General features: G+C 40.0%; 1 protein-coding gene across 6 annotated transcripts in view; it reads right to left on the bottom strand.

Moving 5' to 3' along the window:
• Nucleotides 1–1324: 1324 nt before the first annotated feature.
• Tlcd4 (TLC domain containing 4) overlaps nucleotides 1325–15607 on the bottom strand; it is a 75826-nt gene continuing 61543 nt past the window's right edge. For all 6 annotated transcript variants that reach the window (XM_040751964.1, XM_040751961.1, XM_040751962.1 and 3 more), the window contains exons 6-7: nucleotides 7039–7112; nucleotides 1325–6788 (exon numbers count right to left, since the gene is read on the bottom strand). In XM_040751964.1, coding sequence (XP_040607898.1) covers nucleotides 6470–6788; nucleotides 7039–7112 — 393 coding nt within the window. In that variant the 3' untranslated portion in view covers nucleotides 1325–6469. The remainder of the gene's footprint in view (nucleotides 6789–7038; nucleotides 7113–15607) is intronic.

Genomic DNA, 15607 nt, shown 5'->3' with positions numbered 1-15607 from the left:
TACTGTATTTCAATAGTGAAATTATAGAATTTCTTATACTGTAATACCATAAGAATTTCATTCATCTTATCTTTGCTATATGCATTACATTAACGTTTTCCTAAAAAAATCATTTTTGGGGGGGGTTTGAGGCAGGGCTTTGGAGGCCGTCCTGTAATTAGCTCTTGTAGACCAGGCTGGCCTTGAACTCACAGAGATCTGCCTGTCTCTGCCTCCCCAATGCTGGGATTAAAGGCATGCGCCACTACCTCCCGGCCCTACCTTTGACTTTTATCCTCAATAGAAATGCCCACTATTCCCTAGGAGCCTCCTTTGACAGTTCAGGTGATTTCTGCTGGCAAAATCAAGGATGCGGTCACAAGATATGTGACCATGGTCTACAAAGTGAGTTCATTGACAGCCAGAGCTACACAGGAAACCCTGTCTCAAAAAACAAAACAAACAAAAAATAAATAAAGGAAGAAAGAGAAGGAAGATAGGGAGGGAGAGAGGGAGGGAATAAAAGGAGGAGGCTACTTGTCATGGGCTAGGAGTTCAGAGCACTGTGCCATAAACGACAATGGACACCAGCCACTCAGCATGTATAGTCTTTCCATGTTATGTGTGGCAGATTATTACTTATTTGCATAGGGGAAAGTGACAAACTTGCCACCTCAAACTTACTCTAGGCATGCTTAGAGGCCACCCAGAGGAAGGGGGCAGTAAACAGACTTTGGTTAAGACTGGCCATTGGAAGAATAAATACATACATCTGAGACAGGTGAAAGTGGGGGAGACCCATTTCCATTTGCTTCAAGTGGTCTTGATCCATGCAGCTCCACCTGTGGCCTCTCGCCACCGACAGCTGGGATTGCTATTTTCAGTCTTGTTGCAATACTTTCGGCACGTTCAGAAGCATGACTCGCGATACTCTCCCAAGACCACTTCCGTATTCTATTCAATTAGTGCTCAGCTTCCTGCTCTCCTGATGCTCCAGACCCAGGTGCAAGGTTCAGACCACCTGCTACCTGAGAAGCAGGACATTTCAGCCAAGACACTTGGCAAAAAGCACTGGAGCTCAGGAGAGGCCTGAGGGGCAAAGAAAGATCCAAAATCTAACGACCAAGCTTTCTGCAATCCTCCCACTGATAGAAACAAACTAAAATGTTTGCAATGTCTGGGTTTTCTCTGAGCCTGTAATCTCATCTGAGAGAGAGGGAGGGAATTTGAGGTATAAGGACCCACTTTGGGGATGCCGAAGCTAGGAGTGATTCCGAGACTGGACAGATGTGATCCCATCAATCTGTTCACTAACGCTATTTAAGCATACACCATACAGACAGACTTTTGCACTAAATAATTGTAGCTTTATTTTTCTCTCACAAAATACAAAGTTTTGCACCACATTATGGTAGTGTTTTAACACAAGAAAACCCCAAGGCATTCGTTGGGAGAGGGGAGGGTTCTACAACATTGATTTGTATCATTCTTAATATTAAAGGAAACTGCCGTGACAACAGGTGCTGACCAGGTAGAACATGCAGGTTATTGCTTAGAACGTGCATCAACTGTAGAATGGCACACATACGAAGAATACAAACATTTCAAAAGTTTAATGAAAGTTCTGAAAAGATACTTTCTAATCCCTTCAAACAAAGTACAACCAGAAACCAAAATTAAAGAGACTCAATTGTATCTTAATTACCGATACATCTTATAAATACTGATCTATAAATTATCTGGCCTTATGTTTTATAAATAAAACTCTTCAGTCTTACGTAAATAAGTTATTAAGCATATTTTGAGAAACTTCCAAAATCTTTATGACAACATTATATATTATAGTCTCAGAGAAAAAGTGTATATATCACTATAGTTAATGCATGTACCCCAGTTTTAAAGTGGCATTTGCAAATAAGATGTATGTTGAAATGCTTTTACAAATTCAAGAACTGGAAAATGTCATAACTTCTCCTACTTTTAGGAATACCACCTACACAAAAGATCCTTGAGTACAAAGGAGACAACCCCACAGAAGGCAATCAGGCAGGAAACGAAAATACAGAGCATGTTCTGTTCACAGCTACATTTTAAAGTTCAATTAGCCAAAAAAATAGCAAATGGTTATAACACACATTAATTACAGAATTACATAAAAAGGTAAAGAAAAAAATTGAGATGGTATCTAATAAGTTTTCAGCCAGAGGTATAGAGCTTATAAATTAGAGATTTAGAAATCATTTTCCTTGTATTTGGTCTTGTTGTGTAGGGCCTGATATCAAAACTGATGTTCAGAGTGGATAAATGTAAACGTTTGTGATGCAAATAAAACCATCTTTAGAAGCTGCCTACTGCTATCAAAAACTAACCAAGTATGACACACTATCAAGTAGGTAGAAGCTGACATCTGGGCCACAAAGGTCCCAGGATGCTGAACTCCAGGAAACACTAACTCAGCAGCTAGTAGTTTGTCTTTAAAAATAAAAAACAGTACCACAGAAGTCTTTTTCTATTGTAAAGCAAGACTCTAAAACAACTTGCCACAAGCCAGAACCTGCCCTCATCAAATAACTCCATTTTACACCTCAATACTGCCATGGGGTCTATAATGAACATTTATATCATTAACACACCTACAATAAATCCCCAGCTGAAACACTTCATAAAACTTATTGCTAAACCAGTTTAGAAAAGAGCTTACAGGTGTTTAATAAAACCATAATTACCTTTGTTTCATGTTGTAAAGAGGTATTATTACATGCTGACTGGCTTCCTGTAGCCTAATAATAAGTTGTAGTTTGTCAGATCTTTATTTAAACATCCAATGATGCTTGATTCCATGAAAGAACCTATTTGTAAACTATGAGACCGAGAAGCACACAGGTGACTGGGGATGTCTCAGAAGATGGCATAGAAAGGTCCTAGCATATGGAAGTGGGATACTGAAGTCTGCGAGGCATCAGAGAGAAGAGATGGGCAAGCCAGGTGAGCTCAGGCAGGAAACTCAACAGAGGAATACCATCTTTGAAAGGAAAAAATGGTCTTGCCGTCTCCTCTCACACCAGGTCCTGTGGGTTTTTCTCATGTCTGCACACATCCGGAGAGTTCTGCGTCAGGGTTGGCTTTCAGTAGCTTTAGTATGAGTCAGCCATAGTTAAGGCCAGGAGGTGTGTGTGTGTGTGCATTCAGAGTCACACAGGAAGACTCTCACTGGTGTGTTGGCTCACATCTGCTCAAAAGCGCTACACATTCTGACAAAATAAAACGTTTGCTTTTGATGAAATCCAAAACACCAAAATGCATACACTTCTATGAAACATTACTGATGCCCATAACTATGTGAGCTTTTCAACTGCACAAAAGCCACTGAAGTACTTAAAAGGCAGGCCTCGAAAACAAACCAATCTATAGGATGCTTATTTACATGCTAGGAGCTAACAGCTGTGTAGGAACAAACTTATCCAGATATGATAATAGAGTCTTGTGGGGCGTGATTTTTCTTTAAAATGAAAGGAAAGAAACATGTGCATTATGGTGACACTTTTCCCTCTGTGCCTCCACGACAGGCATTTCCAAATGCCTAAGAAGTGCCACCAGCAGTCAATGAATCCTCAAGAAAAACTTGTCTCCAAATGCCCAAGGTCTCAGAGAAAGCAATTAAAAAATCTGACACTTGAACAAAAACTGAGTTAAACAAATTACTAAAATTCATGAAAGAATTTCATTCAAATACCTATAAACTAGGCAATTTTCCAACCAGACCCTTAAGGACCCAGTTTATCTATAAAACAGCAAACTAACTCTTAGAGATGGTAACAACCTATCATTATACCTCTTAACACATAACTGGCCCATGAAATAACAAAAAGCAGTTAAAATTTAAAAAGTCAACATACCATAAAGTAATTTAACTTTGAGTTAATTTCTGTGCATGCAAACATAACTCCATTTTAATTTCAAAGAAATGCAAATGACCCTCTACATAATTTTTAGACACAAGAGTGCAAATTCTATAAACCCAAGCTCAAAAATTTTAGTCTCACACAAAATATTTAATGCAGGATCCACGATCTTGCATGCTATTAGTTATTTTTGCTCTTTTTAAAGTTCCATGAAAACTTTTGTTTTCTAGAGTACTACACATTCAGATTGTCACTAATCTTTTCTAGAAAAATAGAATTGCTTAAAAATTTATACCAATTTGCTTTTATTTTCTATAAAGATTTTTAAGAGTTGTTAAATATCAGAATGCCTAATAGACTCATTTAAATTAATCCACGTAGCCAAAATACTTATTATCTAAAATACCTAGCAAAAATTTGTCATTCAATAAATGAAAATTTCATTGTTTTAGTAAATATTGTCTTTATTTGTATTTTAGGTTGATAAGTATAATTACAGAACAGCAAACCCAGCCCCACTGAAGGACGGGCTTGCCGTGGCAGTTTACAGAGCATTGCCGTTGCATTTCTTCTATGAAAGAATGTGGAAAGTTGGCTTGTGGGTGCTGCAGCTAGCAAGGACTGCTAACAAGGGAATGACAAATCTTAGTTTAACGTTTGCTATGTAAATATACTTACTTGATGACTGGCGATACCAATCAATGAAAAGTAATGGCAATGGTCTTTTAAGCAGGAAATAATTATTGCCTACATGGAAATTCATAATTCTGTGCTGTCATACTTTTGATGGTGAGCTTGAAGTCTGTTCAGAACTGCAGCAATATCCATAGGCCAGAATTTATCTCAAGATTTATTCCTTCTTTAGTGAATTTCCAAAATAGTTTTATAATACAAAAATCTTCTTTCCTTAAAAAAAAAAAAGCCCACTTTTCTTGTAAAAGTGTTGGGAACAACACATAATCACTTGTGTTCCTACTCCTTTACCCTCAGACTACGAGCACTCTTGAGTGCCTGTGATGCAGACAGCAATAAACTTAGTGAGTCATTGCCAATGTAACATTAGCTGCTTTAAAGAAGTCCTATCTTTTACATTACTTTATCTTTCAAAAGTGAATATACCTGATTTTATCATTTTATTGACTGAAATTTCAATTCCCATCTTTAAGCATACTAGACCGTGCCAGACTCTATCTGTTTTAGACAATTAAATTAAACTGCATTACATTAAATACTTTGATTACATTCCACTAGCCTCCTTCCCTCATCATAAGATGAATAATGAAAGAGTCAAACTTACCCCTTCAATCTGAGACTCTAGATGGATTAAATCTTTTGGTTTAGGTTCAGTTAAATTCAAGTATTTACCACTAACTGAATTAAGTCTCTTTTTTCTTAAGGACAATCGTTAAAAGTCAAGTACTTCAGAAAAAATAAATAAAGGCAATAATAGCTAAATATATAATTCTCTATTTGGATTTGCAAGAACCAAAGTGAAAGTAAACACACACACACACACACAATTACTTTCTTCACATAGAATAAATTTGATAAGCAGAATACTTGGGTTAAATCACCTTCCTTCCTTCCTTCCTGCTCAAGAAAAATAAAACAGCAAAGATGAAATAAGAAAACCTGAGTAAAGTATATGAATAAGACACAAACACTGATGTATCTGTAGTTTCCATCTGACCAATACATGGCCGATGTCAGGAGTATGACAAATGCACTCCGGAAGAGACTGGTATTCTGGTGCCAGGCTTTGAACTCAGGGAAGAGTTTGCAGGGAGAAGTATATTTTTCATGGAAAAAGTACGAGGAAACAGAGGGGAAGGCAGCAGATCCTAGTGAGTCCTTCTACTAGCTTAAGTAGTCATCTATTAGCATGCACTTTTAGAAGACATCCATCCCTAAGGTCCACACAATGAGTCTTAGCCTTGCCTGACAATATAATTAAAATATATATATATAGTTGGATAAAGCATTAAAGATAGAAATAAAGTGGCATCTGAAATCTTAAAAGGCAGGAAGTATTTTCAAACACGGTATTGAAGTGAGTGAAATACTCCATCATAATAAATGACTGCACACCCAAATGAAATTGTGTCATTTCTGATGGCCTGGGGAAAAGGACATGTTAGCAACTTAGAAATTAAACCCCACACAGGCACTGGCATTAGAAAAGAACACAGCACAACATATTGAGCTGCTTACAGACTTAAAAGTCATTCTCATTCCTTCAGCAAAATGGGTGGCATATCAAGGTCACCCAATTACCAGTCATTTTTTATGCAAAGAACATTCCCCCATGTACACTGAGAGTTCAAAAAAGTTTCACCGCTCTACTTACAACTTCTATTTAAACCTTCGATGTCTATCCATGCTTAAAATGCAGAAGGAAAGAAGAAATCTTGGGAGTGAAAACTAAATTTTATTTTCTCTTTTCTAAAGATGAAAAAGAAGGAAACACTGAAACTCTGGATAACAATCATGACTAATAGAGCATGCCAGGAACTCATCTACTGGTAGATGCGACGTGGGGAGGAATGAAGATGGCTTAAGGAAACAGAGGTGTTTGATGAAGCACGCGTTTAATCGAGTTTTCCGTTCTGAAGGCTATTCTTGGCTTTCTCTTGTCTGATGAGAGAGATGACCTTGATGCACCCTTTTGTAATTTTGATCATCCACATGACATTCATCACATCTAAAACAAAACAGGTAGACACCCAGGCAAACTGGATCGTAAATCCAAGCCTGTTAAAGGCTTCTGTTCCGTACACGGAGTATATGAAGAAATACAGAGGAGGTATTGCAATGATCCGCACTATGAAAAAGACCACTGTCATGAGGATTCCATTGATGACATTGGCTTTGGAAAACTTGGGGTACTTCAGGGTTTCAAAGAACCACCTGATAAAGAAAATGAGAGAAACATTACACTTTCACTACAGCTTGGGAATCTACCATCTTATTCTCAAGTTTTAGGCTATAAAAGAATTCAAGGAACATTAACAATTTGCAGAGCAGGGCTGGGGAAGGTGGCTCTGTGGATAAAATGCTTTCTGTGCCATGGCAGGGACTTGAGTTCTGCCTCTTGGAGAAAAGGTTTCCACAGATTAAAACTCAACCACACAACTTCAGACTGATATTTGTAACCTACCTCTGGTTCACAAAGGGGCTGGAAAGCTCGGCAAGCAGGCGGAAATTGGCAATGTATGCAAGCACTCCATCTCTCTGGATAAGAGACAAAAACCATGTCAGGGACTCATCAAAATATGCAAACGTTCTAGAAATAGTAAGTCACTTGATATATAATCCATCAATATAAAAACAAACCAGGTGTCAACTTCTTTTCATTAAAAGAATTTTATTCTTGCCGGGCGGTGGTGGCGCATGCCTTTAATCCCAGCACTCGGGAGGCAGAGGCAGGCAGATCTCTGTGAGTTCGAGGCCGGGCTGGACCGACAGCCTCCAAAACAATACAGAGAAACCCTGTTTCGTAAAACCAAAAAAAAAAAAAAAAAGAATTTTATTCTTTTTTTAAAGGTTGTTTTTAGGTGTATGAGTGTGGGCCTGAATGTTTCTATGGGCACCATATGCATGTCTGGTACTCTGGGAACCAGAAGATAGTCTCCTAGATCACAGTTACAGGCAGTTGTGAGCTATTGTGTGGGTGCTAGGAACCGAACCCAGGTCCTCTGGAAGGGCAGCAAGTGCTCTTAACTGCTAAACCATCTCTCCAGCCTCCTGGTTTTCTTCCTCAGACTTTAGAGATCTGCTTAGAAGTCTAAGGTGATGAAAGATGGTTCATCACACATTTACATCCCCTTAGAATGTCATGTTCACCCAGGAAAACAGAAATCATGCAACTGGCTCACACTGGACTAACACGCTCTATCACCCACCACTAAAGCATCCTCAAACTACTCTAGGAAAAATGATCACATGGAAGTGTGAGTTTCAAGAGTTATCGTAAACACCTATAGGCATTCCATTATGAAGTAGAAGTGCTTAAGCATCCAAAAGTATAATTATCCTCTACTGTGATAATTATTAATATGAGCAAGTATATATGTGCTAAACACACAACACTTGATCTAGAAATATATGCCTGTCAATTGGAAGATCCTAGAGCTAAAACACACACACACACACACACACACACACACACACACACACATACGGGGCAGGGCAGGGCGGGGGGGGGGTAAAGATTGCCTTGATACACACAGAACTTGGCAAACTATTTTCTGACCAGGTATGCCATGCATGAAACATTTAAAAATGAATTTTTATCTGAAGAATTTTTTAAATACTTATTTATCTACATAATGATTTGGGGGATTTAAAATTCAGCACGTGACCATAGAATTAGCTTTACTGGGGTTATTTTTTCCTATTTTCAAGTTCATTGTCTTTAGTGACAGTGGAATGTATGAGTAAGGAGGAGGGAGGATGGCCAAACACCAAACCAACAGGCAAGAGGAGAGCCCTGTGTGCGCAAAAGAGGCCAGCTTGTCACAGTGACCCGGGACACTGCCACCTGAAGAGCAATGTGTGAGATGTCACGATGTGTGTGGGCTCACTGATTTCACATAGACACGGTGAAAAGTTAACAGTGCCTGTTAGTAGTAATAACACCAACTCAGTAAGGTTTTTTTAATGACAGTACTTCTACAGCCACTCTTACTGTTCCTTTACCTCTGCTGAACAGTTAAATATGCTATATCACATGTCTCTAGGAGAATACATAACACATTTTAAGAATAACATAAACAAAATAGAGCTAATTAGAACTAGAATAGGTTTAAAAATAACATTTTTTCCTGTCCCATGATACAAGATATTTTCCTTTTCTGTTTCCTTTTTCAGTAACACTTCTTCCTTTCCAGTGACCACCTGCAGCCAGAGGGGAAAATTTTTGAATGCAGTGTGGAAAACTACTACATTGAATCATGAGATCCACTTGCATTTCAGCTCCTCAGCCAACCATATTCTCCCCACAAAGATGCTAGGATACAGAGTGTGTTTTGATTGCAACAGCAGGCTTTTAGAATTACAAAAATTAAGTTTCCTGTTCCCCAGTAACATCTAGCCACTTCGTATCTAAAATCGTGTTTTAGTGGACCAGCTGCTATCCCTTAAGTTCCTTTGCAGACAAGAGGTCATCAGCTACACTACATATCTCTGAATGCTGTTTCCATACTTTAAGTACACTGGACTCCCTGATAAACTGTAATAGAAGCCTGTTTGGTGTGGCTACAATTTTTTCGTTGTTTTTTTCATACACAGCTCATGCTGACTCTGACCCCCTGATCTTCCTGCCTCCACTGCCTGCTTCCACCAAGCCCGATATTAAGCGCTGCTATGAGCAAAACCCAGAGCTCTCTGCATGCTAGACAAGCACTCAACCACTGAGCTACATTTCCATCCTCTAATTTATATTTAAGTTTTGAAGCTACCTTGTTTCCTAAACACAAGTAACTCATTTTTTTTCATGCAACCAATACCTCAAACAACTCAAATGAAAATGGTTTCCTCCTGTGGCCTCCTCAAAAATCAAAGAGTTATGAGAGACTGTCCATAAACATTTGCTTTACTGTACTATTTTTCTACATTTTCATCCAACTTATTTCAAAATCAAAGCAAGCCATTCTTGTCCCAACTCAGAAAATAGGAGTTTGTAGCATCTGGCTTTTCAGCATCTTTGTGGCCAGCAGAATCCTGGCTGTCTTGTGGGCATGTGTCCTCAGAGGTTTTTACCCTCACCCGAAGTTATTTTTTTAATTAAGTGGTTCCAGAGGTTTTGATGAAATTTATAAGTAGCTGAATATAAAATCCTCAATTTCAGAAGTTGTGTACAGGTACGCAAGAAATTTAGCAGGTAATATCCCCCCCTCCTCCACCCTGCGCCTTGCTGAAATTGGCCAAAATGTGTACATGTGTTCCCTGCCTAGCATAAGATGAGCAACACCTCGTTTGCCTGTTAACAATGTATCACCAACTCTTATTTTGCTTTCTATGTCTAACTCGGTTTTTCAAAAAGCACCCAAAAATGGACACTTTTTATTGCCATGACTCAAAGTTCCATGTGACTACAGAAGAGTCCAAATGCTGCTCCCATCTGCCAGAATCAGCTCTGTTGCAAGAGGTCAAATATCTTTTGGGCCCCACAACCCTCCTCCTCACACCCATTTTGTCAAGAAGAAATCTGAGTTACAGCCTTGGAATTAGGAAATGCAAGTTTACTCAATTTCATGTAGCAATCAAGAGGAAAATACCATGGGTATGTTCATGTGGTATTGTCTAAGCTAACTCAGGCTGCTGCTGCAACGAGCATCAACATCTTTCTGAAAGACGAGAGGGCACAGCTTGATTTAGATGTAGCTGCCCAATGCACCCCAGACTTGTGAAATCCCATGTCCTTCTGTGCCCTTACATGTCTTCAACTGAAAGTGTATTAATGTGGAAGAATTGCAACAAAGAAACAGGTGGTAGGTGGAGGGCACAGTGTTTCAACAAGAGAATGCGTCACAGTTTTAGAAGCCAGAAGTCCAAGGTGAAAGTGCCAACAGGTCAAGGAAATTCTCTGCTCTATCCTTGCTTCTGATGGGACTAACTTCTATCTTCACACAGAATCCCTGGGCCCAAACTGTCCCTTTTAATATGGACATCAGTAAGGGTTTATTAAAGGCCCACTCTACTGCAATATGAACTCCTCTTCACTAATTATGTATGCAAACAGACCTACTTCCCAATACTCATTTAGAGGTACTAGAAGCTAGGAATTCAACATAGGAATCCTAGAGGGAACTTATTTCAAGTCACACTAATGTGGAATCCCTAATTCTTTTCTGCATATTACATAGTATGTTTTGTTTTGACTACATTTCTCTTTAATTCAATGTTATAGGCCTTTCTATCTGCCTGTTAATGGCATATGTCTATATGCTATTATATATCCTTATACAAGAATGATGACCTTTTATCAGTGATATCTGGGCATTCAAGTAGCATTCTAACTAGTCTCATTTTCATTATATAAACTCTTAGAAAAAAATACAGTTACTCTAGAAAATTTAGCCTTGTAGATTAAACCATGCAAGTCACAACTCTCAGTCCAACACCCAAAGTCTATGAGGGACTCCTGCTGCGTACAGTTACAATACACTTCAGTTACATCAGAATGTCCCAGTGATAGATGGTCCATTATTAGGAACTGTAAGTCAGAGTTCCCATGGATGGTTTCACATCATGGGTAGGGTTTCCTTGTTTCCTGGGACGTAGGATTTTCAGAGGTCTGTCTTTCTTGGGTAGGTCACGCTCACTTTTGTTTCATTATAAATTTGCTTAATACATAATAGATGTCACATTTGCAGCTAGGAAACAAAAGATGAAAACCAGAACAGCCTGACCTCTCTAATTTGCACAGCATGAAGAAGCACTTTAAAAATAACAGGAAACAAATTGCTACTCATATTGCAAGTGCATGCATATTTTATGTGCATTCGTAATAAAAAAATTGTGGCAACTTCTTAAAAGAACGGATTTGCCCAGAAGAATTGCTTAGAGGGATTGAAGAGATGGCTCAGCAGTGAAGAACACTTGCTACTCTTGCAGAAGATAGGAGTTTGCCTCCCAGCACCCACATGGTAGCTCATAAGCACTTTGTAACACTAGTTTCAGTGAACCTGATGTCCTCTCTGGTCTCTGCAAGTACCAGGCATTATACACACACTAAAGCACGCACGCACACACACACACTATGAAAATAATAGATAAATCTTTTTAAATGAACTAGTCAGAGCATCCAACTTAAAAGGGGGTTAAATCTCAACATGGTGATCCACAGCTGTTATTCCAGAACATAGGAAGATCCTAAGTTTTAGCCAACTCAGGCTACATAACAAGTACTTGTCTCAAAAGAAAAAATAATGCTTTTATATAAAAAAGAAATTAGAAGAACAATGTTTAATGGAACATCATCCAAATAAAATAAGATACTGATTTAAATCCTGTACTGAATTAAAGCAAGAGACATAAACTTTGAAAATATATACAAAAGTCTTGGGGTAAATTATGCAAAGGAAAAAGATGTTCTTAGTGGGATTCTTACTTGAACTTGAACCAGGTACAAAAGTCTTAGAAATATGTGTTACAATAATCCCTCTTTTTTGTATTTTTTCTGTTTGTCTGTCCTCCCCTACTTCATGTTTTGTTTTGACACACAGAGTCTCACTATATACCTGAGGCTAGCCTTCACCTATGATCCTTGTGGTTCCACCGGCAAATGCTTGGATTGCAAGTGTGTGCCACCATGTCTGGCTGAGTCATTCCTCACTACAGAAGAGTCAATGTCCAATAAACAGGAGTTCTTGTTTTTTTAGAGTAAATTTCCTCACTAGTGACATCATCTTTCTCCCCTTGGCTAAAGGCAGCCCCCTTCTTCCAATCTACTTTTGGCTAACAGCTTTCTTCTTCTTTGGGTCAGTTTAAGTTTGTGGCATGTGATATAATTATGCCCAGTGTTTACACAATGTGACTAAACAGACAGCTACAAAATATTACGGGCTATTATGTTCCTGAAGTATACCGACTTCCTTGACAAATGGTTTCCTGTGTCCTTCAAAAGCACAGCTTTCCTAAAGATAAGAGCCACTACCAAAATTTGTGAGTTTATTAGTGTTTTTTATTTAGCTGGGTGGTAGTGGCGGTGTGGGTGACACATGCCTTTAATTCCAGTACTCAGAAGGCAGAGGTAGGCGGAGCTCTGTGAGCTCAAGGCCAGCCTGGTCTACAGAAGGAGTTCCAGAACAGGCTCCAAAACTACACAGAGAAACCCTGTCTCAACAACAAAAGAAGGTTTTATTTATTGGCTGATTTACTTATTTTATGTATATGGATGTTTTGCCTGCATGTATGTATGTGCACCAAATGTGTGCCTGGTGCCAACAAAAGCCAGCAGAGGGTGACAGATTCCCCTAGTAAGAGAGTTACAGTTGTGAGCTACCATGTGGGTGCTGGGGATTGAGCCAGGTCCTCTAGAAGAGCAGCCGGTGCTCTTAACTGCTCAGGCATTTCTCCAGCTGCCCTCAATTCTTCTTCTTTTATAATGAAACTTAATGTTTTTTAATTCTTAAAATTCTAATTTACTGGTTAATGGCAAGCTCAACAGTATGTTCGGGGAATATATTACATTGGAAACAGTTGCTGACCACACCTTTCATAAGAGCATCATAGAATAAAATGTGGTCATTAACCAAGGCACCAAATTAGTACCAGAGGCAGCATAACTTTATGATGTCCTTTAAATATCACATTACTGGTAAAAAAAATAGTACCTTGGAAAATGTCTTTCTCTAAACAGATTCACTCAAAGTGTGAATTCTCTACAAAAGAAAGAAAGAGAAATCTGAGGCCCTCTAAATTCTGTCCTCCGGGAGAAAAATCTTCACTCTCTTATTTGGAGTCCAGTGGCTCCAAAGTATGGTCCCTCGAACAAAGGGCCTGGGAACTTGCTAGGTACGCACAGGGATTTTTATTGGTTTATTTATTTTTATTTTATGTGCATTTGTGCTTTGCCTGCATGGGATGTCAAACCACTTTGAACTGAATTAGACAGTTGTGAGCTGCCATGTGGGTGCTGGGAACTAAACGCGGTTCTGGAAGAGCAGCCGGCGCTTCCAACTGCTGAGCTCTCTCTCAAGCCCCGGTTTTCCGGTTGCTTGTTTGTTTAAGTATTATTATCGTGTGTGAGATCACTGCGTGGGGTGCGTGTGGCACAGGGCACGTGTGGAAGGCAGGGGACAAGGCTGTTAAATCATTTCTCTCCTTCCACCGTGTTGTAGGATCTAGAGACGGTCCCAGGCTTGAACAGCAAGTGCCTCTCCCTGCTGAGCTATCTCAACAACCCCTCTAATTTTGCTCAGTGTTTACGTGTTCTGTGCATGTGTCTCAAGTGTGTGAAGATGCGCTCAGCTGTGTGTGTGCTTCCGGAGGCCAGAGGTCACGTCACCTGTCTTCTACTGCCACTTTCCACCTCTTTTTAATTTTTTTGAGACAGATTCTCTCACTGAACCTAGAGTTTCCCTTCTAGGATCTGATAATCTTCCTCCCTCCAGCACTGGAGTAACAGATTCACATCGCCATGTCAGAATTTTACATGGGTACTGGGGATCCGAACTCAGGTCCTCATGCTTACACAGCAAGTGCTTTGCCCACTGAGCCACCTCCCCGAGCCTAGATGTGCACATTCTTGAGCCTGACCCCACACATACTGACTCTGTAACCCTGGAGCTGGGGATCAGTCATGTGTGTCTTCACAGGCTTGCAGGTGATCCCAGCGCATAGCAAACTGAGTGATGGCTTGGGATCCTTATGTCTGTCCCGTTTTCCTTTAGAAAAGTCTCCTCCTGATCCCTTAACTCCCAGTTACATCAGTTTCTCCACAGATCTCTCAGTTTGTCTCTTAACAGTGCCCAGCACCTGCCAAGTACCTATAATCCAATGCCTTGTTGTCCACAAAGCCTGGCACAGCAGCTGGCACATTGTTCCTGAGCTGAGTGCTGCCTTAAACAGGAGCACCACTCCTGAGGCCAAGAGCTCGCTCACCTCTGAGAAAATCCAATTAGAAACACAGAGTTAAAACCTTTCCACTGCGTGTTATCTAAAACTGGCAAGCCAAGACAGAACAGTATCTCAAACTGAATGTCATGATTCCTTCTCTGTGTACATGCAGGCTCTTCCCAATAAGGGCTGACGCGCTCACTCCTTCTCTTTGAACCCGTTACCACTGCTCACTCACTTGATTGATGGAGTACTGTGGTGTCTATGTTCTGTGTGCTCTCTAGCTGGGTTAGGAGAAACCCTGCTTCTTCCACAGATCTCCTCCTGCGAATGCCCCTTTCTGACAATACCTGCCTGTCAGGTGCAGGAAGCCGGAAGAGGAAGCAACCACAATGTTGATGTTGTTTTACAGTTCTCACTGTGGCCCAGCAGAGATCCTTCAGCACCTGCCAGCTGCATGAAACCTGCTAAAAATATCTTCCCCGACTCTAATCTCTCTCCTCTCTCTTTCTCCCTCCCTCCCCCCGCGTGCCCCCCCGTGTGTGTGTGTGTGTGTGTGTGTGTGTGTGTGTGTGTGTGTGTGTGTGTAAAACAGGGTCTCTGCCTGCCTCTGCTTCCCATGTGCTGGGACCACAGGTGTGAGCCACTATTCCTGGTTTCTGATTTCTTTCTTGCATAGCGTCATCAGCTTACCAGCTCTATTAAGTTCTCTGGCTACAGATCCCACAACCCCATTTCCTGCCAGCCCAACTCCTGGCTATTTCCCAGAAAGAGGGGATGTCTTCTCCCAAGGAGTCTCTCCATAATGTCTTCTGACCTATGAAACCTTCTCTACTTTTTCTGCAGATCTAAATATGAATTTTTGCTGAGCCAGGCTCTCACTGTGTAGCTCTAATTGTTATTGAACTCACAGAGTTCTGCCTTCCTTTGCCTCCCAAGTCCTGGAATTAAAGAACATGGGGCACCACACCTAACCCAGTTATGAGTATTTATAAAGACCAAGTTTAGTCCTGTATATCTCTAAAGTTCTCAGAAAATTCAGAAATGTATATATGTATGTAAGTATAATATAGATCAACTGTAATAACATACATCAAGTACAGCCAGTACTTACCCCTGGAGAAACAGCCCTAGAAAACACACTAGGGATAAATTTCTACAAA

This window comes from Mesocricetus auratus, unplaced genomic scaffold (assembly GCF_017639785.1).
Source record: "Mesocricetus auratus isolate SY011 unplaced genomic scaffold, BCM_Maur_2.0 Super-Scaffold_100009, whole genome shotgun sequence".
NCBI classification, from domain to species: Eukaryota; Metazoa; Chordata; class Mammalia; order Rodentia; family Cricetidae; genus Mesocricetus; species Mesocricetus auratus.
The sequence above is the reverse complement of the archived record's forward strand: the minus strand, read 5'-3'. Positions and strand labels throughout refer to the sequence as shown.